Here is a 25195-nt window from a genome sequence, read left to right as displayed (position 1 = left end):
GGTTATCCGCAACCGTGGGTGACGTGGTGGCAGGGCGGCCAGTTATTGGACAACACGACCGACGCTCGCTCCCCAGAGTCAGTCAGCAATTTGTTAGTGGTTCCCAGAGTGGGGAGGTAAAGTAACAAAACACTAGAACAATATTACTACTAACCTTGTGTGTGTGTGTCGTCTTCTCCAAAATAAAAATGAGAGTTCGATCCGATCCGGTGCGGATGGATCGATTTTTTTAATTTTGATTGGCGTTGACGTCACAAACATGTTTTGTTTTTTTTTCTATCCCGAATGGATAGCTGGGCTTATTATTTCGTGTAGTAAACTAGACACACTAACATCTGATCTATATGCACGTACGCGCGCGGGCGTGTGTGTGTGTGTGCGTCTTTTGTTTGACCGCAGGCAACATCTGCACGACGCCTTCACTTGTCAAGTCACATCCAGCCCGCACCTAGCGCCAATGATGAAAACGGTCACTCTGGAACTGCACCGTAAGTTTAGACGCAATATGTATAATAAGAGTTAAGCAGACAATAAAATGGCCAATCCATTAATTTCCCGCGTTCAATTTTGAATTTTTCAGTTCGCCCGTTTTTCGTCGAGATTCAAATGCCGCCGACCGTTTCGGCCAACAATCAACGGGCGTTTATAGCCGGGCAGAGCGTCGAGGTCAAGTGTCGAACGAGCGGCTCCCGCCCGCCGCCGTCCATCACCTGGTGGAAGGGAAACAAACAAATAGCGGCTCACCTTTCAGCCATTATGGTATTATTATCAGTGTTTTTATTTTTTCCTCCCTGACATCTGAGCACACTCTGTGCTCTTTTTTTGTGTGTCTGTCCGGGCCGTCCTCTGTCCATATGTGTGTGTGTGTGTTTGTCGTGATGCGTTTCTCGCCACTTGAGCACGTCGTCCTATTCTTTCCCCTTTCTGACCCGATCTATTATGTATGCCGGCCCTGTCGCCCGTCCCTAATCCCAATCCCCCTTATATATCCTTCCTGTTTCCCCCTTGTGCTGCTGCTGCTGGGCCGAATCGTTGCTGACGTTTCACTTTGGCGGCTGGGCCGGCCACATTTTCTCGTTACAGAATTCGGACGATGGCAACGCGACGGAAAGCCGATTGACTTTGACGCCGGTGTCAGAGGACGACGCCAGTCACCTGATTTGTCGTGTCAAGAATTCCATGATCCCCGGAGCGGTCATGGAAGATTCCGTCAGACTCGACGTCCATTGTAAGTTCCCCTTCTGTCCGTCTCTCTCTCTCTTTTTATTTTTATACCCCAGACCCTGGGCAGTGGCGAAATTGAATCGCCGTCAATTTCCAACATCAAAGTTGATTGATATTGCCGGCCCGGTGTCTATCGTCTTATTTCTTTCTCTCTCTCTTTTATGTGTTATATCCCACCACCACTTTGGTCGTCCTGTCTGCGGGTCCTTTTTTATGGAAATGGCCGCCACACAACGAAACGAACCGGACCGGACCTTACCGACCACCGACCGCTCTGCCAATTGGATCGATCAAAAGATGCACCCGAAGTGGGCATCGCGCTGGGCAGCAACATCAACGGCGACGACGTCAAGGAAGGCGACGACCTTTACATCGAATGTCACATTCGCGCTAATCCGGCCTTCCACAAACTCCAGTGGACCCACAACGTAAAGCTCCTCTCCTATAGTTTTCTTTTTCTTTTCTTTGGTTTGGTTATTTTTTAAATCAAAGACGTAGCTGACTTATAGATTATGTACACGGTACACACATCAGGCCGCCAGCCCACAGACACACTCGTATATTTTCCATCGGGGCTGAGGTCTTAAATACATTATCTCGCGGGAGGATTTCGCTACTACTAGACTGGCCTGGCTGGCTGGGCCTGGTCTGACGTTTTCCCTTCGATTTCTCCCTGGGCTGAGCATGCAGCTGGCGGCAGCTTTACGTCTGGTTGAGCTTTAAGGCAACAGTTTGCCCCGTCGTTTTCAATATCTTTGCGCCATTTTCCATCGGTTCGCCGGGCATGGAATACGCCGGCAAGAGTTAAGAGAGAGAGAGTGAAAAAGGAATAAATGTTTTTTCTTTTTTTTTTTGGGTGGGGGTTTTCATGCCATGAATCCCCCTGGGTTTTTGGCAATGACGCACTGCCGACTACAGAGAGAGATGCAGACATTCTGCGCGGCGGAATCTAATCCGCCGGCCCATTCTCTCTCGGCTGTCATCCATTCCGTTGCTGCTGGAGAGTGGCCCGGGTTTGGAGCCACAGGCCTGTCAGGCCTTTTAGCGACGCACCCGATGGGGGAGTAGTAGGGTAGGAGGCAGAGGGGAAATCCTCTTTACTGGGGAGCGGAGCAGAAATGATTTCCGAGATGATGTGACTTAGGCATTAGCGCGCAGCAGCTAGTATTAAGGAAGAGCATCTTAATTGAAACGTCGGTGACATTCTGAGCCACTGCTGTTGTCTGCCGAGCAGCTATACACATAACTAATAACCGTTAAATGAACTGCTGTTTATGTTGGCCAGTGATCAAAAATGCGCCAGCCCCCTCACCTTCCTCACCCACTGTGATTAAGAGTAGAGAGCTGAGGTCTCCACGTGTTTATTTCCTCCCCGCTGTGTTACACCCACTATATAATGTGTGTAGTATATTTATACTAATCGTTTGGATTGTTGCTGTTGCTGCACAGGGCGTGAGTCTGGTGCACAACGTCAGCGCCGGTGTGGTGCTTAGCAACGTGAGCCTCGTCCTCCGCTCGGTCACGCATTCCAGGGCCGGATTGTACGCCTGCAGCGCCGCCAACAGCCGCGGCGAAACTCTCAGCCAGCCGCCACTGCGACTCCGCATCCAATGTAAATTGATTCAATTCATCGACATTTTTATTTTTCATTTTCTTGCTTCTATTATTATTTAATCATTTAGATTTAAAAAAAAAGTAGAGGTAATTTTATTGCGTCTAGTGGGTTCATTTTTAATTTCCTTATTATTTTACGCGGAATTATCTTTTTTTAAAATTTATTGTTCGCGAGACTCCCCCGCCGCGAGCCTTAACACGGAACCACTTTAGCAACTACGTGCTACTTTCTACTCCTTTTTTTTGTATTCTAGAAAATAATTATTCCGGACTGGATGTGTTAGATTTTCTTTTTTTGGCGGATGAGTTTTTCCTTCAACCCCCCCAAAAAAGTTGTAAAAGTCAAATAATGCCGTTGGGTGTATTTTCCCTAACGATTAAAGGTTAGCAGGAGAGAGAAGTGTCCGTGATGTCGAGGGTCTGCACGTGTATCGTCGCAGCTGGCGGGAATATTGACCCACGCAATTGTCCATTGATTATACACTTGTTCTTCTTGTTCTTCTTGAACCGTGTTTTTGTTTTGAGTCTTGTATACTTAGACGTATTTATTTATTTTGTTCTTTCTTTCTCGACGTTGATATCCCGTTTCGTTTATTCGTAGACGCACCCCGATGTCGGAGCGTGTCAGCAGCCGGAACCGTTTCGGGCGTTTCCAAACAGGAAACGGCATCGCTGGACTGCCAGGTGGACGCCGATCCTTCCAACGAGGTCCATTTTTGGTGGACTTTTCTAGGCACTCCCATGAAAAGTAAGTCAATGATCAAACACAACAACAACAACAAAACTGCATTATTATAGACAGGCCCATAGGACACACCCAGTATAAAAGTCACTACCAAAAGATAAAAAAAGAGTTTAAGACAACTATTTGAGCAAAGATGGTCGGCCTCCTTGTTTCAAACTTTGCTGGCGGGAAATCCCCGCCAAAATACCTGGCCAATAAAATGGCCATTTGTCGGTTAATCGCACACACGTCAACTGTGTCGAAATGGGTGAATAACGGACACGGAAAACCAACGTTGTTTGCATTTCGTCACGGACTTGCCAAATCAAAGGCTGTAATAATAATCGTTCAATTCATATCCATATCGTGAGAATGTACACACACACCATCGGACGTCGGAGTGATGAAACAAGGCGGCCCATCCATTTGGCAGAAAAAACCCCGGTGCCAAAGTAAAAAAGACTATGTCTAATGTCCAACCATTTTGAGTAGAGCAAAAGCGACGACCGTCATAAAACCCCTTCCCCTCCCCTCCTGCAAAATATTATATAGTACTACACGTATATTCATCGTATATAAAAAACAAAAAAGTCTCTCCCTCGGGTAAGTGGGATTTGGCCAAAACGATATTGCCAAGGATTGAAAGGTTAGCAGCCGGGTTAGACAGCTTATAAGGATCGAATGCACGCAAACTTTTGGACGACTATTTCTTTTTTTGCCCCGGCCGTGTATAATACATCCCCCACCTTGAAAAAAAACATGGTAGAATTCTATCCGACTTGAGTATATAGTCTGAGAGAGAGAGAGGTCACCTATGTCTGTAACATGTAACATTTTATTTTATTTTTTCCTGGGCTGGAATGGGGAAAAAAAAACCTTTTTTTTTCTGCGCTTCTTTTTCCTTATTTTTTGAAATGCGATGCGGCGATCGCGTGACGACCGCGTCAGTCGAGGACTGCGGGAGCTACCGGGAGTACATATATATATATACTCTGAAAGGAATACATATAAATATAATATTATACGTATACGCTATAATTAGTTGGTGCATGTGCTGGCTATTATTTGAACTTGGGATACGTATACGCTGTACACACACACACACACACACACACACAGTGGCGGAATGGGATTTTCTGCTCCGCTTATGTACGTGCGCCCTCGAGAGTCGTCCTGACCGCCCCTCCTTGAAGTTCTCTCTAGCTCTCTCGTTGGCGACCTGACGACGGACACAAGATTGAATTGCTGTCGAGCGGATTTGATTGATTCCACGCCTGGCCGAATGAAAAAAAAAGGAAGAAAAAATACTCTGGAGATGCGCGCCCGTGAAATGTGTTTGTGTGTGTGTGTGTGAATAAAAGGCGAAGAAGAAGAAGATTTTTATTTTTTGCGGCGGTGGAATATTATTCGCCGTCACGGCACCGTCCTCTTTTGTCAAGATATTGCGCCGACTCTCATTTTTTATTTTTATTTTTATTTTGTTATGTTATGGCGGCCTCTTGTGTACGGTAGGTAACGGCAGCATGATGGTGACGAGCAGCGGCGACGCCATTCTACTCCCGCGGTCACTTTTCACCGCCCAGGGAAGCACCAGCGTCCTCCAATATTCGCCGAAATCGGAACTGGATTTCGGAGTTGTCGCCTGCTGGGCCAGCAATCCGGTCGGAAATCAACGCGAGCCTTGCCTCTTCCACGTCGTCCCGGCTGGTAAATAATACTAATCATAATAATAATAACAGTCGTCATTACAAAACCCCGTCCGCTTTTGGGGGGTGGGAGACTTTGATGTGGTCACGAGTAGATTGCGGCGACGGCGACGCCGTGTGGCCGGCCCGACCGTTGCGCATCGATGATAATGACAGCTTCTTTGACGTTTGAAATGATTATGATGCATAATATATTAAAATACATGTATGATTGTGGGGACAGGCAAGCCGGCAGCGCCGTCCAATTGTGCCATCCACAATCAAACGGCCGATTCGGTCCGAGTCGACTGCCAGGAGGCATTTGACGGCGGCCTGCAGCAAACCTTTGGACTGGAGCTGGTCGATCGCAACACTCGCACGCTCCGCTACGTCTTCAACAATACCAAGCCAGTTTTCACCGTCTACGGACTGGTACAGTCTACGTTATTAGACTTTTAAATATAGTAGACACCCCTGGTGGTGTAGTCCAGACCAGCACACACACAGCCAGCAGTTTGGCCGTGTGGATCGATGTGTTGCCCGTCTCTCGCTAATCACCTTTATTTCGGCAATGTACGCAGGAGCCCGAAACGGCCTTTTTGCTCAATATCTACGCACTGAACGCCAAAGGGCGAAGTCAGCCCATTACTTTGGAGACGACGACGCTACGTGCCGCTTTGAAACACACGGGTAACGGTAACTGAATGTCTTATTTTTTAAAAACCCAAATTGAACTTTCAAGGAATTAAAAGACTTAGGAATAAACTGCATATGGGAATGCAGTGGTGAACTTTGATCTGATTGGTTTCTCTGTGCAGGTCACGCTCTGTACTTCCAAATGACACCGCTGCTGGGCGTGTTGGTGGGAGCCGCCGTGACGCTCCTTGTTATCGTCATGACGGTGGCCGTCGTCGTTCACCGGCGCAACCGAATCAAAAGACAGCGCCAAATCAACAATCAAAGTGGCGAGTCTCAGCAGAACCAGCAGCAGACAACGGCACTCAACGGACCCAATCAGCCGCTCCTTCCGCTTCCGCACGCCTTACCCGGCACCGATCCTCCGCACAATCCGGGATTTGGAGGGTCCAACAGCACGACAGGAAACCCGTCAATCAGCAGCAGCAACGGGGGTCACCCCCATCACCCCAAGAACTTGGATGAGGGTCATCATCACCAACGAGCTGTCCTTTTGAACAAGACGGGCAACTGCAACGGCTCCGGTGTCAATGGCCAGCCGGCCCACTTGACTAAGCTCATCAACAGCCATTCATCATCTCATCATCCCAAAGGAGGTGGCAACAACGGCAACCAATACCCCCACCACCATCAGCATCAGCAGGATCCCGACATAATCCTCAGAGAAATGGGTAGGAACAATCGTCTTGTCTGATTGACACGACACGCCAATTAAGAGCGTCGCTATTTTCGGCTTCTTTTTTCTATTTGATAAAAAACAACAACGGAAAAAAAGGCTATGGATTTTGATCAAAAAACCAAATTGTTCTAGTCGACTATCAACCGAAGCGCATGCTGCCGGCCATCATGCTGATGAATCATCCGGCGTCGATCGGCGGCGGGACTCTGCCGAGAGGGCGTCTGCACAAGAGCAGCATTCTGGAGTCTGAGGAAGATGATGGCGCTGATTTGCCGGCCTCGTTCCACTGCGGCCCGGAACAATTGTTGTTGGCCAGGAGCTGCAGCGGCGGCACGCAGCAGCAGCAGCAACTGCAATCACCGCTATCATTATCCAGCCGTTCCAGCGGAACCAGTTGGAATATTGGCGTTGCTCACGGTGGCAATAACCATTGGCCAGCGTCAGGCCATCAAAGCCCGTCATTAGGGCTATTCACCAACAATGGGCCACTGATGCAGCAACAGCAGCACAATATGGCAGCAGCAGCAGCCGACCTCTTGGCCGATTGTCGGCTTCCTGAAAGCTCATTGTGAAAATCATGTGTGTAATGGCTATACAACGGCAAGTGCAGTTGTGCTAAACGACTTAACAAAGACGAAAAGAAAATAAAAAAAAAATAGAAAAACCTGATGCGCAAATGTGTGTGCGTGTGTGTGTGTGTGTGTGTCTGTTAAACACACACACGCGCGCGCTGTTGTACAGTCGTTCCGTACCAAATTCCTTTTTGATTCGTTTTTCAATCAATCATTTCCTTTTTCGAATCATTTCAAATTTTTTTCTTCTATCCTTCCAATCGAAGCAATCAACGAGCTTTGTTCAAAAAAGGAAGTCAGCTTCCCATTGTTCGAAATGGTGCAGCAGTCTGACGCTATTTATATATTTACCCAGAGCTGAAACGCTTTTCTCGTTTTTATTTCTTTATTTATTTTTTTTTCTTTGTTACTGTCGCCAAATGGGCAAAACAACGTTCTTAATAAAGATTGATTCCTGTTAACTATGGGGTATTGTACAATATGATTATCTATATCAAATTAAAAAAAAAAAAAATCCCCGTTTATCTCGTTTCGAATATTTATGGCTGTGTAAAGAACAATATTTTGTTTTCTGATCCAAGTTTATTTCAACTGTGTCAACCATGTCATACTGATTGTTTTAATAAATATTCTTAATTTTTATTTAACTTAATTTTCAAACTCGTTACTTTTCTCCCTGTCTCATTGCGCATTTTTATCATTCCCCTCCTCTAAAAATCGGTGTTGCCATCACAACCAAGACCATCTGTCTGGTTTCGTCTGCTTTCGAAATATTCACAGAATGTGCAGATGAGAGAATTTGCATTTTCATCGTTTATACTTCAACAAATGGGCGTATTTTCGGTTTAATTTCTTAATTACTAGCTCAAATTGTTCAACCCATTTAAGAAAATGATGAAGATAAACGTGTGTGCTGAAGAAAAGGAAACCTGCTGTCGAAGAAAAACCGGACCAAGAACACCCAGACAGCTAGATGATTGAGTAAGTATTTTTATTTTATTATTTTTTTTTTAATTATCTGTGAGTAGTTTGCATTTACGTCAATCCAGGATATCTATCTAAAACTTGCTGTCATGGCAGCAGCACAATAAGATATCCATCTGTGGTAGAGTTGCAGCGTAGTTAAGAATGCCTCCAATTCATGGAATCTGGTTTTTTATTACAACATTTTAAATAGTTTTTCTTTTTTGCTGAGGTTCTTGCCTGCCCTCCAGTTCAAGTTTGAAAAAGTGTTAGTAGGGGGGATCAAAAAGAACTTCTATTGTAATGCCCTAGGCAGAAAAAAAGGATTACATTCCAAACCAGATCAGTCACGACTGGTTTCTTTTTTTTTCTTTTTCACGGATAAAATATAAGCCACGGTATATTTATAAATCAACAACGGCTGTTCATTATTTTAGTTAGTGACTTGCAATTTTTGTTGCATCTTTTACATCAAAATTCTGTCTGCCATAACAAAAAACAAATGCAATTTATTACATTTTACAAGACCAATCTGAAAATTCTGAAAATCAGTCGGTCACGATGGTGGGTAAAAATGGTTTCCTGATCCGTTCGGAATTTCTCCGCTATAATAGGTATGCGCAAGTCAAAGACCTATTGTTATCGTGTGCCATGTTAAAACGGGTATTTTTTTTTTTAATCCCCTGTTCGGTATTATCATACATTAAAACTAAACAGATAAATCCTCTCCTTATCCAGCCGTTGACGTAAACACAATAATCCTCTTAGTACAGAAAGTAGATCACTAAAACGTCGGTGCACTTATGTATCGTAAAAAACATTTTAAAACCTTAATTTTTTGTCATTGCATATTCTAATTGCAGTGCACGTGAAAGTAGCTATTTGTGGATATAACTATTTGTGGGAATAACTATTTGTGGAAATAGCTATTTTTGTGGAATCGGCTATTTTTGAATTCGTGGGGGAAATGGAATCGGGGTAATTCGCTTTATTTAGTGATGACCCAGATTCCCGTTAGAATACTGAGCTATTGCACTCGGAGTATACCCTACATTATTTTATCAACTCACTCCCTTAAAAAAATAATAGGCCTGTTTTTCCCTTTACATAGCACCGTTTCACGCTCGAGGGAACAAGTGTTCTTCCTACAATTCAAACAGTCCCTTTGCCTGACTCTCTAATAATTTCGCCTTCGAGTCTGTGTTAAGTCTGTAGGGTCTGGGTCTTGACCCAATATTTGAATTTATCCACATCCTCCAGCAAACGACTCTTGACGGATTGCGTGCTTGTCTGTGAAACAAAACTAGTCAAACGAAATTCCAATCTTGAGGAAAGGGCGAACGATGCAATGTTTTAGATCAAATACAGCAGAGTCCTCCCTACTAGTTTTGAATTATTTAAATTTTTGAAACATCGGGAATTCCAAATTCGATTGGAACGTGGAATATCGTCGTCTTACTTGCAAGCGACTAGGACGCACGTTTCTTCAATTCATCTGACTTGATTTGCCTCGTGATCCTTCCCGACTGCGGAGATAATGTCAAGGATTTAATGACGTTATTCAGTATGTTAAGCAAATAACCGGTTCATTGTTTATTCTACTGTAGCGCTCTCTCGGTTCCAATGAATAATCAATACCTGTGTTTTCCAGCTTTGAGTGTAGTTTGAAAACTTATCATTCTACATTATTCGCGTTAATTATTGGATTAATCCTGTTTTTTTGTTTTTTTTTTGTTTCAGGTGTGGAGAACATTAATGGGATACCGCATTGTTAATTTTCTTTCACCTTTTACTAATCTGCGCCTACGTTCGTCGTCACTGAAGTAAAAATTTCGCAACGCCGCTGCTGAACTACTTTCTCCAACGACTGACAACTGACTTACTGAAGGGATCTTTAAGGAAATTGCGGAATAATGAAGTTTTTCTGCCAGTGGCCTCGTTCTCGATGGGTGGATCCCTACAAAACAGATCATCAAACACGGATACGGAAGGCCTCACTTGATTATTCCTGGGTGAGTGCCCGTTTAACGAATGCGCGCGAATTTTTAAAATCAAATTGGATATCCGTCACTGTTGACGGATGGTATGTTAATCGATTTAGTTTTACATATAGTCGAGATGAATTCAAAATGAAATCTCATTCGCTGAAGAATGTTTATCATTTATATTGAATAAAAAAACATTTCTCAATCGTTACCGTTGCTCTGAAGTGCAGTGATGTAGGAATAGGGCCGTCATTTCTATGGCGATGGCTATCAGGCAAACATTCCTGTCGCACTTTACGTCAGAACACATGGAAGAAATCTTGGTCTTATTGATTAGGCAGTGATTTTAAACCGTTTCCTGCTCATCCTGGTCACATCTCTAACAGAAAGTTTAGCGATTGATGGGCGAGTAACGCCCAGGGCAGCCAAAGATCTGAGTACCAACCCCAAAACAAACCAGTTTTTTTCTGGGTCAAAAAAATGCTGTGCAATTTTATAAAACGTCGGCGACTCTTCCCTTTTTGTTAGTCAGTTTATATCTTGTTACACATGTTGTCTGTTCGCTGCTGTGTCAACGAAAATGAACTTAATGGAATTACTGTGTCTGTTGAACATTTGTAATCTGACAGAGCGCTCACCGATGGTGGAAATTCCGTCACTTGGTCAATTGCGTGGATCGAAAATGGTTTCTTCTTCCGGGCGGAATTACTACGCTTTTCGGGGGATCCCTTATGCGAAACCTCCTGTAGGAAATCTTCGTTTTCGAGTAAGTAGCCATTTGATTTGAACGACTTAAATATCTTATTAGACTAAGCTATCCCTTAACTGATAGGATCCTGAACCTGCCGATCCTTGGGTTGGAAAAGTGTTGGACGCAAGTCGAGATGAGCCCACTTGCATTCAATACAACGGAATAATCCGTATTTTCCTCGGCGAGGAAGATTGTCTGACTCTCAACGTTTACACTCACAATGTAGGATTTCCTTATTTGTTGTTACTCTGCCAGTCCGTGGAAAGAAAACCTGTTTTTAAAATAACCGTGATTTTCCACAGTTTAAATCAATAAGTAGTCCAAGTCCAGTTATGGTGTACATTCATCCCGGATCGTGGTTTTTCGGTAGCGGCAACGGAAAGACTGACCTAGCTGGACCCGGTTATTTTCTAGACCGAAATGTTGTCTATGTGACCATGAAATATCGGCTTGGTGCATTTGGTTGGACTAGACTTACATCATACATTCTGTAAAAAATAAAACATTTGAAGATCAAGATCCCTATTTACACCAGGTTTTCTCAGCACAGAAGATAGTGAAGCTCCGGGAAACTATGGACTCTTGGATCAGACGATGGCCTTGAGGTAAATTTTAACAATGGGACTTTATGATTTTTGCTTGGCTCTGGCGTTTAAATAATAGTTTTTTTTTTTGTCCCGTAATTAACGCTTAGATGGATACGTGATAATATTCGCCATTTTGGGGGCGATCCGAATTTAGTAACAATATTCGGCTGTAGCGCTGGCGCTGCCAGTGTTCATTATCATCTTTTATCACCTCATTCCAAAGGTAGAAAATCAGCGAGCATGTCTTCTTATTTCTGTTGTTTTAGCATTCGTAAAAGGAAAGATAAATAATGGGAACATGCCAACGTTGATACGGTTGTAGGTTTGTTTCATCGAGCCATCGCTCAGTCTGGTTCAACGCTGAACCCTTGGGCGAGGAAAAGGTCTGTGGGGACTTATACCAAAAAGTTGGCTCAATATGTGAATTGTCCACAATCGAACTCGAGTGCGCTTTTGGCTTGCTTGCGACAGAAACCAGCCAATCAGATAGTTCGATTCCAAAAGGAAATTGAGGTAAATAAGAAACAAAACAAAAAAAGAATGAGGGCAAAAGAAGCGCTATGCACTTTCTAAAAGTCCCTGCTAGCACAACAGGAAACTTCCGTTATATAACAATTTTTTTTTCCTTTTTTAGATTATGCACGTATGCCCGGTCGGGTTCGGACCACGAGTTGATGTAGAAAGAGAGTCCCCATTTCTCCCAGCAGAACCGAGAAAACTTATGGAAACGAATCAGATAAATTCGGTTCCCATGATTGCAGGATCTACTAGAAACGAAGGTGGCTCAATGGTACGCAGTAAGTCCGTAAATTATTTACTTCCTCTAACTACGTTCTTTGACCTAAGCGTTTGGGAAAACACAACATTTCTTGTTTCGTTTTAGGACTTGTATCCGACGATCGCAAATTGTTGAATGAATTCAACAAAGATCCTCTCAAATATTTCCGCTTCATGATGGGTATTGAAGACCAATCTTTTTTTGGTGACAAAATTATCAAGCAAATAGCGTATCGTTATTTCACGATAGACAGGCCGTATCATCCGAATCAACTCGATAAAGTCGGAGAGGTAAGAGCAATGTTTATTTAATTCAACTGATTTGTTTAATCTTTAATTTCTTAATTTGCGATTTTTCAAAATTTAGATTATCGCTGATTACTTGTACTATCATGATATAGATGAATCAGTTGACCTTCTCAGCAAGAATAGCAATCACTCCGTCTATTATTATTTATACAACTATAACAGTCATATTTATTGGTCGAGAAACATTAGGCGTGTATCTTCGAATGATCTTTTAGCATCTTCTCTCGATTTGAGTACGCCAAACAGCTTTTAATAAGTCTTAATAATGTTGTCGCTTTCTTACACGTTATTTTTGGTTCGATAGGTGGAACTCACAGTGAAGAACTGTACCTCATGTTTTCTCATATATTACTTCCTCGTTTACGATCAGCCAAAGACATTAAAGTGTCAAATATGCTACTGGATTTATGGACTTCATTTGCAAAAGACGGGTATGAAGGACTTTAATTTATGTTTGACTTGACGGAAATTTTAATCATTCAAAATCACAGTGTACCGCGAAGTGACCTCGTTCCTGGTGATTGGATCCCTACCAAGGAAGACCAGCCCCGATATCTCAGAATAGAGGCTGATAATCCTTCCTTGGTGAACGAGTCCATGCCATTCCGTGAACGTTTACAATTTTGGCGAAAGAAATTTATCGAAAAGTAACCGAATTTAAAAGGACACGTACACATATTTGTTGGTTGTGTCATCGCGCTTTTTGTTCTGGTGTGATCCTGCCAGTGCTGCTCAAAAATAATTTAAAAGCAAAGCCGAATCGTGAAACTAGCTGTTGCACCGAGTCGTTTTTTTTATTTATTCAGTTCAATGCGCCGTTATTCATTTGGCCTTCAAATTTTGTTCCTCTAGCCGTTTTGCCAACCATAAATTGCAGTACAAAATACAGGCCTGTATCATTCAAGTTTTGTTTTCTGCATCTATCATGTTAACGAAGTAATGTAAACAAATTATAAATTATCCAAATTATTATAAAACCTATTTACTCCAAAAATGTATTCAATATCCGATCAACATTGTGCAAAGAGGTGTAAAGTATGTGCCATTTTATCTAAAGACTTGGAAGCCTAAAAAAATTGGAGATTCAACAACACTGGTGACAGGAACATTTGTTAAAGGCAGTCCTTAGTTTTTGCCTGAATCGGTGAATCCCCCCCAGAATACATCTTGACAAATGACTTGGAGTGAAAAGCCAATCGATGCTAGATGGCGTTCACGTCTCTATACAAGTTGTCAAACAAATCGTGTAGAAATCGTGTCAACTCAAAAGTCATGGGGCTTTTTGCTTCATTCGTAATTTTCCAGATTAGATGGGCTGGGTTTCCATGTGCGATTAACCGATTATATACGACATCGACACACGACACAGATGTTTTTAGTTGTATTTAGTATTTTCACTATTTTGTTTGTTTCCCTTCTGTCTGATAACTGTTTGCAGAGTAATGTGAAATATGCGGCCCTCAACCTCGCCCTCAACTTGATTTCCTTCCCTTGAAGGTAAGTGATCCTCAATTAGCGATATGGTAAACTTGTATTCATTTATTTTTCGATGCTAACACGAACATATTCATCGACCTAAATGTACCAAGATAAGTTACAGCCAAAACAAGCAGGAGTGAACTTACGTTAATGAGTGTTTTCCCTTTAATTTTCGTGTGAAAAACAATCGTTGAATTAGTTATTATTCATTATGCATTTAAATATGCAGTTGTGGCCGAGTGGTTAAGGCGATTGACTAGAAATCAATTCCTCTCTGAGGGCGTAGGTTCGAATCCTACCAACTGCGTTTGTTTTTGCCTAAGATTCACTTTTATTTATTTTTTATTTTGCTACATCGAAAGATTCAAATTCTACTTCCTTATTCGCATTTTAGTTTTGGTACTAGAAGAATGTCGTAACTCGTAACTGAGCACCATTAGCCAATAAGCCATTATATACGAAACCAGTCAACACGAGTGTTGTTAATATTTTTAGTATTTAATTATTAGTTAATCGCCGTCACCGAATTATTCTATTGTTTGATAGACCATCATCAGTAAGTTAGGTCAAGTTCTTATAAATTATTCAAACTCTTGTTTTTGATGCTGAACATGTAAGCTCCGTTGTCAAATTACTATTAAAACTAGCGTATTGAGTCATAACTTCTAATTTAGATCATGACCAAGAATGTGCAGCCGGGTTGATTTCTCTTGGTAGGTTCGAATCCTTCTAACTTCGAGTGTTTTTCTATAAATTGATTTGTTATCGATGTTAATCCCAATCTGATGATGATCCAGATGGAAATCAGCTACCAGGGAGGCGCAGTACGGGCATGACCAAATCACTGTATTCAGTATTCACTGAACAACCGTGTAACAAGAGTTCTTACTTCATAACGAATTGAAGTGAAATGTTTTCTATCTCAGTTGATTTTATATCTCAAGTGTTCTTCGTATCTCAAGATTGTTTTGTTTTTGCTTTGGCATACCGTTCACTCGGGTCAACTTAATGCAAGCCGCTTGTGGCCTACTTCGCAGTCAATGTAAGAGCGTGTACTCAGGTCACTACTCATGTATGTCACTACGTCATTCCCCATCCCAATCTTCCCTTTTGCTTACTTCAATAAATTTTCTTTAACAGCTCTGAACAGCCAACATTCCATTCCATTCAATACCAACAAGCCATAGAATTTGGCTAAGAACAAACACTTTATAAATATTACCATACGTTGGCAACGTTGATTTCGTTGAGACGTTTGTTTACTTTGTTAGACATTAATACAGTTTTTTATATAATAATTTTTTAGTTCAACAAGAATAAAATAGAAAAATGTTGTAATTAATTCGTTTTCAAGTTCTTTTAGCAGAGCTGCTTTTAGCAATATCTTAGTTTTCGTAGGTATTGTTGGCAACCTCGGTTTCGAGCCCTTTAACTTGCTGCTTCTTGAATCTTGATTGCATTCTGATCTGATCTGAAGACTCATTCGTCCACGCAGAGCTGCCACTTTTGGCTATTTATAGCCAAATTGGCTATTTTTTGGGTGTCGGGCTATGGGCTATGCTATGGCTATTTCAACGATTTTAAGGGAAATTTCAAATTTAATTTACAAAAAAATTAGAGCAGCAGAAAACACTATGAATTTTTTTCTTTTCTTAAAGTCTCCAATTTAATGTAATAAACAGAAGTGTACATTTGGCAACGCCTGAACGCAGCTGCCTGAAGCAGTCAAGCAGACTATAATCAACAGTGAGCGGCAAACTAAAGGCGCAAGTGAACCGGCCGAAAAACAGTTTTTTACTATGTTTTTCCCCAAAGAGAGAGCCACTGACGGCCACTGACGAGGAGAAAGCTAGGAAGTATGCACTTGCGTACCTCAGTAAACATCAAATTCAGATTCCTGCTAAAAATGCTCCTTCAAGTGATCCCATTCGTATCAAATATGATGGGGCCTTTCAACTCGCGTTCAGTGAGGAATTTGAACGTTCTTTCACCCTGATTGATTATTTTTTCGCGTCCGTCCAGAAATTCTTTATAACTTCCATTTCTGAAATTCAGAAACGCTTTAGTTTTAAGGACCATGAGTTCCAAATTCTTCCGCTAGTGAAACCAGCTCGTAATCTTCGTCCTGCATCCTTGTCTTCCCTATTCAAACGTTTTCATTTGCTCAATGACCATTGTAATGTTGTTGAGGCAGAAAAAGAATGGAGATCTCATGTCAATATCTTGATTACTTTGAAATTGATTCTAGTCAATCTATTTTTACATTCTACAACATGGATGTAGAATTTTATTGGAATCGTGTATTTGTTGCAAATAAACTTCCTAGTGGGGAGCCACAATTCCCCAACTTGAAAGTCTGTATTTCCTTCCTACTTTCTTTGCCGTTTAGCAATGCCTCTGCGGAGAGATTTTTTTGTTTCATGAAAGAAATGAAACTCACAAAAACTCCCTTACGCAACGCCTTACATGACAAATCTCTTAAGTGCGTTGTTGAAGGCAAAAAATTGGTTGAAAAATGAAGGATTAACTGCTGGAAAAATGGAAATACCGGAAAATCTAATAAATTTAGCAAAAAAGGTTAAAACCAATGCAGCAATCCAAGATTCTGAATCGGATTCGGATTTAGTGATATGTTTAATATTTTTGTTTTCATTTGTGGATATAATTTTTAAAACCAGAAAACAGATCAAAAGAAACAAAGAAAACCAAATAAGTTGATTAAAATAATAAATCTATGATCAGTCGGATGTTTTTCGTGTATTTTCTTGGCTATCGTTTTTGGCTATTTTCTTGGCTATTTTGAATAGCAGGTTTGGCTATGACAGGCTATATCTGGCATCGTCGGAGGCTATATGACAATTTTCTGAGTGGAAGCACTGCGTCCACGTGTGTTCACTGTTGCTGATCCCCAGACTAACTATCCACCAGATTCAAATATTTTATCTAATTTATATACTATTTGGTGGATTTAGAAATGTTTTATGATATTGACATTCTCAATCGTCGTGGTGGAAAGTTTGGTATAATTTGGCTCGCTGCTAACAAAAAATTGCGGCTTAAAGGAAAGGGCTCAAAGAATGACTTGCGACTCTTGCTCCAAGTGCGAGTGGACCAGATTTGGTAGGAAGAAAGTTACAGATTTAAAACTTTTTTTTCAGTCTTGACTTGAACTCATTCCCTGTTGGCAGTCAAGAAATTGTTCGATATGTAAGAACAATAAATCCAGGAACTGAAGGATCAAGCCCAAGGTTTTCCCTCTACCTCTCTGCTATGCTGACTCATGGTGCCATTATTGCTCATCACAAACAAGTGTCCCATACTCTTGGTAAGCTTATTAACTTAAAAACTTGCAGTAATGATAAACATGTTACATTCTCTTGATATTATTATTTGCCAGCTAATGTCAGGCTGACTTTTCAGCAAAGAGCGACAGAGAAGAAACTAAAAGAGTCCAATATCAGCTGTGATGTGTAAGTTGAACAGCATTTCAAGCAATTATTCATGTGTTTAATTCATTGTACGTAATTTTTCATCTAATCTAGACTAGACTTGTCTGACGCTGTGATTGGAGCTGGGAAATTCTTGTTGAGCGATGGTTGTAGTTTGGAGGATAGTGAGTTTGGGCGCTTGGTTGCTGTGGTTGATGCTCTCAAGATCCCATCTATTTATCCTATTGCCAATGAAACTCGACAAGGTAGGCTGCTATATTGTTTTACAAATTCTTGATTTTATGTGTTGATTAATATATTTTATTATGAAGCCACACTTTGTGAAGTACAACTGAATTGTCCGGCATCTCCAGGTGAAATTGAAAGATTGTTTGCTGAAATGGAAGTACCCTCTGGGTTTCATGAATTTAATATGAACAGTTCTGGAATCTATGTATCACCAAGTGAAATCACAATGAAAGAAACAGATGAACCCCTCTTGACTATTGCAGATTTGCCACCGGTATTTGATTTTTACCTCAAGCTGTCTATGTGCACTATGGTTTCTAATTCCATTTGTCTTTCTGTGTTCATGTCATGGTTAGATTGATGAAAGTTTTATTGGCAATGACAACTTTGGGAGTGCATTTGGTACTTTAGAAGTGCTATCCTCATGGAACGAAAGTAATGTTGAGGAAATACCAGTTCCAGGTATGAGAACTTTCTCATTATTAAATATGTGTTTGCCTTTTTTATGAAGTTGTTACTTTTAAACAGGGCCGTCTAATCTAAGACGTAGTAATTCAAAGCGAGTAATCCACGATGATAGTAATGCAGCTCAAGATGTTCCAATCAAGCAAAGCCGCACTGAGCCAACTGGGTATTGTTAACAACTTTCTCGTTTCGTGTATTGCCGCATTTGAAATAACCATTTATTTTATGTTCCATAGAGAAGAGGCTCCTACCACAATCACGGCCATACAATCTTCTGATGTATGTAACTGTTACTGTATTTATCTGTGAAGTATGTAATAATCATCAATCACATAATTTAGATGGTATTGGAATCGCTTGATGTATTACCTGTACAACCCCGTGGAGGAGGACGTCGTCGACGGCGTCGATTGATTATTGATAAGGAAATTATCATCCCTGCAGAATTGTTCAGAGCTCAACTGTACGATTGTAAAGATTTGTTGCGGGTTAGTACTTATTATGATGGACGTTTTCGGTTAAATGTTTAAAAATGTATATCTTTGTTTCTTTAGATGCCGAATGAAGATGTGGTAAGGACTGAATATGCAGAGTGTACCGTTCACCACATATTCCGCCGTCCGTCAGTCGAAACTCATCAAAATCCTTTGATTAGAGAGCTGATAACTAGGAACTTGGTGACTGTCGAAGAAGACCAAACGGAGAATAGCGTAAATATCGTCAATCTGCCGTTTTCAATTTTTCTAATTATTTTCATTGATTGATTGTATTTATCAATTAGGATATGCTTAATGTAAACAACTACCTGGAGTCTTCCCAAATGAAAGTCAATGAGCCCAACCATCCAGAGGATGGCCCAATGATAATCGCTGAGCCCAACCCCCCAGAGGATGATCCAATGATAGTCGTTGAGCCCAACCACCCAGAGGATGTCCCAATGATAGTCGTTGAGCCCAACCACCCAGAGGATGTCCCAATGATAGTCGTTGAGCCCAACAACGAGGCTGCTCTGGCAATTGTTTTCGATGAGCCCGAGAGAGCTCGTAACCTGCAACCCAATGAAATTTCAGTTGCAGGTTCTGCAAACTTAAGCAACTTGACAGTCAGGTAACTGTTTTAACAATTGATATTTTTTAGTTTGGTCTTAACTGAGTCAACAAAATAAATTTCTGTAGTAATGTTTCGGGATATGCATCCCCACGTCAAGCAGAAAAACATCTTCCTAATATGCAGTCTATCAAGGAGGTGGCATCCGAATCGACTGCATCAACTCAACATACTGGGTAAAAAACGTGAGATTACAGTTCATTAGATTTAGCGAAGCTCCAAACCAAATTCATTTTTACTCAAGGTTGTCGATCTGATTTTCAAATTGAAAATTTTTCTAGAAACGTCGGTGATTTACCACCAGTCGGAGTGTCTACCCGTGCCAATTTTGGAGCTTGCTCCCCTGTCAACAATCAACCTTCTCTTTCGACATCTCAGCGAAATGACACTTTCTCAGAAGTTAAAGTTCCTGAACCCCAGGCTTTATTGGACACGATTGATGAAATGGTATTTAATCCTGATTAACGCTATACCATAAGAAATTTTGACAAAATTTTTTTGTAGAGCGATCAAGTATCACGCCTTACTTTTCGTCAACTTGTTCCTCCGACGAAGTACAGCAAACTGGAAGCGGCTAAGATTTTCCAAACTTTGCTTGGTAATTGGAAAAATTTTATGTTTTGTGAGCCTAATGAATTAATCTATGTTGGATGTATTTTAGGACTGGCAAAGGATTGCAGAATCTCCATGAGTCAGGACAAAAACAAGCCATTTTCGGACATTTTCATTACATTGGATCGCTAGGACCATAGCGATAACGGCTATCTTAATGTTTTTAACAAAAGTTTTCCCCTTATTTCTTGTTGACGACAAGTCATTAGTTTTAAAACCCCATTTTATTTTTATGAACAGTTTTATTTCAGAGAGACCTACAATCGTAAAAGAGGAAATAGATTTTTTTATCACAAGTTCTTTTTTTTTATAGAAGGAACTAATTCTATGAAATAGCAGAACATTTCCAGATTCTTAAAAGATATTATCTGATACAAATTACTTTTGAAGTGTTAGAAGATAATGTTTTATGAAAGTTGTTTAGCAATACAAATGTCTTCAGGCACGAAGTGTGTCAACATGGAATATTTTGAATTTTTGATATGCCTTTCTGTAACTTAAGTTCTCAGAAAAGGTTTCAAACTTCTCATTTCTTATTGTCTATCACCAAAGTTGGCAAACATGCAGCTGTTGTGAGACAGGATAGTGTGGAAAGGTCTTTTTCATCTTCACCTTTTGTGATTGATTTGACAGTTAACATTTGCAGTTACCTCGTAGAAAACCAAAATGAATAGAAAAATATTCTGAATAACAGGCAGGTTTATCTTACCAACACGTATTTTTCTATCAGCAATCTGCAATCCCCTGTCCAAGTGCTGTTGCCCGGGTGCTAAAACGGGTGAATCACTAACAGATGCCATAGACAAGGCACATAAACGAATGTCAAGAGCTCTTCCTTCTCCTCACTGTAGAAGTTGGATTGACGTCCATTATCACCTTGGGGATTTCGTCTGTTGTTTTGTGTGGTGCTGCGGTGGTGGCTTTTTTGGTGAAGACGAGATATAAATTTGGAGGGGAGAATATTACGTGAGTATCAAATATATTTGCCTTTGTTTGTTGGATCTTTCAATTAAGTGTTAACTGATAACGAGCTAGAGCGGGTATTGCTTTTAAGTTTTATGTTTCTTTTAAACGTTTCTTCTTTCAGAAACTATATACAGAATATGTCATCCAAATGACAGAGTGGTAACAACCAATGCTAGCTTTAGTAAAGTATTGCTGGAACATAGTCTTCTCATCTTTTATTACGATTCATCACTACTATTGGCTGAATCATTCTATGGGACTTGCCAGATCGCCAACCCAAGCATGGACCAATTTCTCATTCCATCTTCTAGAGAACCTTACATAACCGATTGGTGGTATAGTGTGTAAGTTTACTTGTCATGTCACTGAACTTATTTTGTTGCAGTCTTATATGTATTTAAAGTATTGTTCTGCACTTAAGTCTATCTAATGTTTAAGTTTAATTATTCTTTTAGATCATAGACATCAAGCACATTGATGCCACAAATTATAGACAAGGTAACTTTATTTTTTATTTACAGGTTGGAGGTTTCTAATGTAGCATGATAGACTTTATGAGAAGTCATGTTGTTTGAAGATTAAGGACTATACAGTCGACAAGGTTCTTTGCTAACCTGTTGGCTGCTACCCTTGAATCTCCCTGTTTACTTCCTTACACGAGTCCTCTTGATTTGAGGTACTGCTTTCTGTTGCTACAACCTTGTTTGAATATTATCCAAATAAATGTTAATTCTGCTTACAGGGTAATCCTTCGCTACTGATCATACACCCACTGGTGAAAACCGACGAGAGAATGCTGTAATCCAAGACTGATACATTGTGTAGTTGTTAGATAAATTACAAGTGCATATCTGGGCTCCCTTATTTTCTGTGGCCCCGTTTCCCTAACTAACCACTAACCAACGCCCGCCGGTGGTCACTCACCCGCTGTGAAACCAGGAGGAGGGGAGGGCTCTGGTCGAACGGGGACTTGGAAGGCGCATGATCCGATGAAAACTTTTGGAGGGTCATGAGTCTAACCCGGAAGCCTAGTATGACTACATCTCCCCGGAAAAACTTGCCTCGTACTTCTCTCTTCTTCTTGGTCCAGATACTATCTCTGGGGGCCGTAGACAAAACCTATAACAGCATGTGCGAGTTAAAACAAAGCAACCCACTACCCAATGAAACAAAAAGCCATGGTTTATTTTTTGCGCAAATCTGCGTTAGTCAGTTACAAATTTTTCTAATTTAACAACTTGCGTAGAATTTTGCATGTAATCTTTTAGTGCAAATCGCGATTCCATGTGTTTGGTAGTTAAGAAAATGGTTGTTTAAGAAAAAAACAATGGGGTGTTCTGAGTAGCCAAAAAACTCACCATTGTTTGTTTTTTAAACAACCATCTTCTTAACTACCAAATACATAGGATAGCTACTTGCACCAGTAAACTAGATGCAAAATTCGACAGAAGTTTGATTTTGAAAAACTTGTAACCTGACTGACGCAGATTTTCGCAAAACTAAACCAACGCTTTCTGTCTCATTGCCGCAGCGGTGGTGGCGGGTTGCGTTTAAGCTCGTGCAGAAGAAAATCGTCTTGAACCGGACGCTCTGTTTATTGAATTTTTGAACATTTTAAAAAGAAAATAAAAATGAGTTTATATAATGTATTTTTTTTTTATTTATTAGATATTACATGGTTATGGTTTAACATTGGTTCATAGGGTTAGGGTATAGATTTAAGGGTTGGTAGGTGTGTGTTTTCGGGGTTTGAAGAATTGGAAGGTATATGTTTGTAGGGTTTGGAGATTAATTGGTAGGAATACGTTTGCAGGGTTATAGATTCACTGAATTTTTATCTAAACTTGAAATATCCTCCCTCCCCCCTCCAACATCCACCACTTTCCTTTCCCAATCCCGGAAACATTTTTATTATTTGTTTGACATCAACATCCCATATTTGTTTTTGTTGCTTCTGAACTTAAAAACAGTAAACTGCAATAGTCACGATGACACTTTAAAAAATATGATGCAACTTCGGTAACACAACACCAGCACCTGGAAACGGCCAATTGAACTTGATGTAGAAAGATCTTTCACCAGCATAGGCTTCACAACGTGCCACATCGGACAGCAACTACGCGAACATAAGACACTAAACCTATAATCAAAATGAAATGAATTAATCTAGATGAATAAATGTCACTTTACGTTATTTACAAGAGTTAAAGCCCTCAGCTGGCTGCATCAAATCCATGTGTACGTTGGGCAGCAACACAGAAGCTCATACTTTTACCAGACTGATAATCCTATTTATAAAAAAAAAACTGAATTACTATCAACTTTCAAGGAAACAATGTCTTAAATTACAAAAACAAAAATGACAGAAGTCAAAGTAAACTATGCAAACACAATCCTTCAGAATAAAAGTTGCAAAAGAAAGAACCTACAGGCCTACAGCTAGCAAGCATTAACAAGGTAGACAACTGAAAAATCTACAACAAATAAGGTAAGAGATAGTCACCGACTAACTGAGTCTGTAGTCTCACAGTTAGAAAGTTGAACATATTTACCTGAATAGTTCTGAAGTGTTCCTTACGAAACGTACAGCCGGAACAGGAAAAAGAATTTATCCTTGTCATGGTTGTCAATTTCAACGAGCTCAATTTCACCTACATGAGGGGAGAACAGAGTTACTTACAACAGGTAAACAGGAAATCAAATGCGGTTTTGTTTTCTCGCTTCTCGCGTCAGTCTTTGTAACTTGACTGACGGAGATTTCCGCAAATAATAAACCATGGCTTTTTGTTTCATTGGGTAGTGGGTTGCTTTGTTTTAACTCGCACATGCTGTTATAGGTTTTGTCTACGGCCCCCAGAGATAGTATCTGGACCAAGAAGAAGAGAGAAGTACGAGGCAAGTTTTTCCGGGGAGATGTAGTCATACTAGGCTTCCGGGTTAGACTCATGACCCTCCAAAAGTTTTCATCGGATCATGCGCCTTCCAAGTCCCCGTTCGACCAGAGCCCTCCCCTCCTCCTGGTTTCACAGCGGGTGAGTGACCACCGGCGGGCGTTGGTTAGTGGTTAGTTAGGGAAACGGGGCCACAGAAAATAAGGGAGCCCAGATATGCACTTGTAATTTATCTAACAACTACACAATGTATCAGTCTTGGATTACAGCATTCTCTCGTCGGTTTTCACCAGTGGGTGTATGATCAGTAGCGAAGGATTACCCTGTAAGCAGAATTAACATTTATTTGGATAATATTCAAACAAGGTTGTAGCAACAGAAAGCAGTACCTCAAATCAAGAGGACTCGTGTAAGGAAGTAAACAGGGAGATTCAAGGGTAGCAGCCAACAGGTTAGCAAAGAACCTTGTCGACTGTATAGTCCTTAATCTTCAAACAACATGACTTCTCATAAAGTCTATCATGCTACATTAGAAACCTCCAACCTGTAAATAAAAAATAAAGTTACCTTGTCTATAATTTGTGGCATCAATGTGCTTGATGTCTATGATCTAAAAGAATAATTAAACTTAAACATTAGATAGACTTAAGTGCAGAACAATACTTTAAATACATATAAGACTGCAACAAAATAAGTTCAGTGACATGACAAGTAAACTTACACACTATACCACCAATCGGTTATGTAAGGTTCTCTAGAAGATGGAATGAGAAATTGGTCCATGCTTGGGTTGGCGATCTGGCAAGTCCCATAGAATGATTCAGCCAATAGTAGTGATGAATCGTAATAAAAGATGAGAAGACTATGTTCCAGCAATACTTTACTAAAGCTAGCATTGGTTGTTACCACTCTGTCATTTGGATGACATATTCTGTATATAGTTTCTGAAAGAAGAAACGTTTAAAAGAAACATAAAACTTAAAAGCAATACCCGCTCTAGCTCGTTATCAGTTAACACTTAATTGAAAGATCCAACAAACAAAGGCAAATATATTTGATACTCACGTAATATTCTCCCCTCCAAATTTATATCTCGTCTTCACCAAAAAAGCCACCACCGCAGCACCACACAAAACAACAGACGAAATCCCCAAGGTGATAATGGACGTCAATCCAACTTCTACAGTGAGGAGAAGGAAGAGCTCTTGACATTCGTTTATGTGCCTTGTCTATGGCATCTGTTAGTGATTCACCCGTTTTAGCACCCGGGCAACAGCACTTGGACAGGGGATTGCAGATTGCTGATAGAAAAATACGTGTTGGTAAGATAAACCTGCCTGTTATTCAGAATATTTTTCTATTCATTTTGGTTTTCTACGAGGTAACTGCAAATGTTAACTGTCAAATCAATCACAAAAGGTGAAGATGAAAA

At 40.7% G+C, this 25195-nt stretch overlaps 3 protein-coding genes, 6 long non-coding RNA genes and 1 other non-coding gene across 14 annotated transcripts in view; 7 read left to right on the top strand and 3 right to left on the bottom strand.

Moving 5' to 3' along the window:
* LOC124320237 (neural cell adhesion molecule 1-like) overlaps window positions 1-7846 on the top strand; it is a 44521-nt gene extending 36675 nt beyond the window's left edge. For 2 of the 4 annotated variants that reach the window (XM_046783011.1, XM_046783010.1), the window contains 12 exons: window positions 2-116; window positions 400-488; window positions 581-759; window positions 1084-1228; window positions 1522-1652; window positions 2674-2836; window positions 3440-3586; window positions 5075-5269; window positions 5492-5679; window positions 5829-5943; window positions 6066-6614; window positions 6755-7846. In XM_046783011.1, coding sequence (XP_046638967.1) covers window positions 2-116; window positions 400-488; window positions 581-759; window positions 1084-1228; window positions 1522-1652; window positions 2674-2836; window positions 3440-3586; window positions 5075-5269; window positions 5492-5679; window positions 5829-5943; window positions 6066-6614; window positions 6755-7194 — 2456 coding nt within the window. In that variant the 3' untranslated portion in view covers window positions 7195-7846. Of the gene's footprint in view, window position 1; window positions 117-399; window positions 489-580; window positions 760-1083; window positions 1229-1521; window positions 1653-2673; window positions 2837-3439; window positions 3587-5074; window positions 5270-5491; window positions 5680-5828; window positions 5944-6065; window positions 6615-6718 lie in introns of all 4 variants that reach the window. The other 2 variants (XM_046783012.1, XM_046783013.1) reach the window with 2 other exon arrangements.
* A 102-nt stretch (window positions 7847-7948) lies between these two features.
* Window positions 7949-13470, top strand: LOC124320319 (venom carboxylesterase-6-like). Of its 2 annotated transcripts, XM_046783152.1 has the most exons (13): window positions 7949-8175; window positions 9898-10169; window positions 10772-10908; window positions 10975-11115; window positions 11196-11355; window positions 11429-11498; window positions 11588-11703; window positions 11803-11993; window positions 12115-12277; window positions 12364-12548; window positions 12625-12799; window positions 12871-12997; window positions 13058-13470. In XM_046783152.1, the coding sequence occupies exons 3-13, from the start codon at window positions 10783-10785 to the stop codon at window positions 13215-13217; spliced, it is 1614 nt and encodes a 537-aa protein (XP_046639108.1). In that variant the 5' UTR covers window positions 7949-8175; window positions 9898-10169; window positions 10772-10782; the 3' UTR covers window positions 13218-13470. The 2 variants fall into 2 exon arrangements, with proteins under 2 accessions (XP_046639108.1, XP_046639107.1); XM_046783151.1 differs by lacking the exons at window positions 7949-8175; window positions 9898-10169 and having other exon boundaries at window positions 10676-10908.
* A 349-nt stretch (window positions 13471-13819) lies between these two features.
* LOC124320524 lies at window positions 13820-15217 on the top strand. Its single transcript, XR_006913967.1, has 3 exons — window positions 13820-14063; window positions 14720-14758; window positions 14843-15217. It is a non-coding gene; the product is annotated as an uncharacterized LOC124320524 (long non-coding RNA).
* Window positions 14271-14352, top strand: Trnas-aga. The gene has a single exon. It is a non-coding gene; the product is annotated as a tRNA-Ser (tRNA).
* A 293-nt stretch (window positions 15218-15510) lies between the features above and the next one.
* Window positions 15511-20371, top strand: LOC124320284. Its single transcript, XM_046783088.1, has 16 exons — window positions 15511-15529; window positions 16925-17165; window positions 17234-17370; window positions 17443-17515; window positions 17588-17739; window positions 17806-17996; window positions 18079-18184; window positions 18251-18353; window positions 18424-18466; window positions 18529-18675; window positions 18742-18897; window positions 18969-19294; window positions 19363-19470; window positions 19576-19741; window positions 19799-19892; window positions 19956-20371. Exons 2-16 carry the CDS (start codon window positions 17020-17022, stop codon window positions 20036-20038), a joined length of 2031 nt encoding a protein of 676 aa, XP_046639044.1. The 5' UTR covers window positions 15511-15529; window positions 16925-17019; the 3' UTR covers window positions 20039-20371.
* A 154-nt stretch (window positions 20372-20525) lies between these two features.
* On the bottom strand, window positions 20526-20964 carry LOC124320519. Its single transcript, XR_006913961.1, has 2 exons — window positions 20616-20964; window positions 20526-20556 (listed from the first exon to the last, which is right to left on the bottom strand). It is a non-coding gene; the product is annotated as an uncharacterized LOC124320519 (long non-coding RNA).
* Window positions 20965-20983: 19 nt separating this feature from the next.
* LOC124320509 lies at window positions 20984-21735 on the top strand. Its single transcript, XR_006913951.1, has 3 exons — window positions 20984-21216; window positions 21394-21548; window positions 21615-21735. It is a non-coding gene; the product is annotated as an uncharacterized LOC124320509 (long non-coding RNA).
* Window positions 21736-22577: 842 nt separating this feature from the next.
* Window positions 22578-23450, bottom strand: LOC124320490. The gene is made up of 3 exons (XR_006913925.1): window positions 23425-23450; window positions 23072-23160; window positions 22578-23012 (listed from the first exon to the last, which is right to left on the bottom strand). It is a non-coding gene; the product is annotated as an uncharacterized LOC124320490 (long non-coding RNA).
* Window positions 23451-23965: 515 nt separating this feature from the next.
* Window positions 23966-24716, bottom strand: LOC124320506. Its single transcript, XR_006913947.1, has 3 exons — window positions 24485-24716; window positions 24153-24307; window positions 23966-24086 (listed from the first exon to the last, which is right to left on the bottom strand). It is a non-coding gene; the product is annotated as an uncharacterized LOC124320506 (long non-coding RNA).
* Window positions 24717-24746: 30 nt separating this feature from the next.
* Window positions 24747-25175, top strand: LOC124320520. Its single transcript, XR_006913962.1, has 2 exons — window positions 24747-25085; window positions 25145-25175. It is a non-coding gene; the product is annotated as an uncharacterized LOC124320520 (long non-coding RNA).
* The last annotated feature ends 20 nt before the right edge of the window (window positions 25176-25195 follow it).

This window comes from Daphnia pulicaria, chromosome 1, assembly GCF_021234035.1.
Source record: "Daphnia pulicaria isolate SC F1-1A chromosome 1, SC_F0-13Bv2, whole genome shotgun sequence".
NCBI classification, from domain to species: domain Eukaryota; kingdom Metazoa; phylum Arthropoda; class Branchiopoda; order Diplostraca; family Daphniidae; genus Daphnia; species Daphnia pulicaria.
This window is presented reverse-complemented; position numbering and strand designations above follow the sequence as displayed.

Excerpts from the sequence above, each read along its gene's own strand:
- LOC124320319 (XM_046783151.1), top strand. The coding sequence starts at position 10,723 with ATGAACTTAATGGAATTACTGTGTCTGTTGAACATTTGTAATCTGACA. Across the intron at positions 11,704-11,802 it reads TTTATCACCTCATTCCAAAG|GTTTGTTTCATCGAGCCATC; the intron begins GTAGAAAATCAG and ends ATACGGTTGTAG. Across the intron at positions 12,800-12,870 it reads AGCATCTTCTCTCGATTTGA|GTGGAACTCACAGTGAAGAA; the intron begins GTACGCCAAACA and ends TTGGTTCGATAG.
- LOC124320284 (XM_046783088.1), top strand. The coding sequence starts at position 17,020 with ATGTTTTATGATATTGACATTCTCAATCGTCGTGGTGGAAAGTTTGGT. Across the intron at positions 17,740-17,805 it reads TGCCAATGAAACTCGACAAG|CCACACTTTGTGAAGTACAA; the intron begins GTAGGCTGCTAT and ends TTTATTATGAAG. Across the intron at positions 19,742-19,798 it reads TGGACACGATTGATGAAATG|AGCGATCAAGTATCACGCCT; the intron begins GTATTTAATCCT and ends ATTTTTTTGTAG.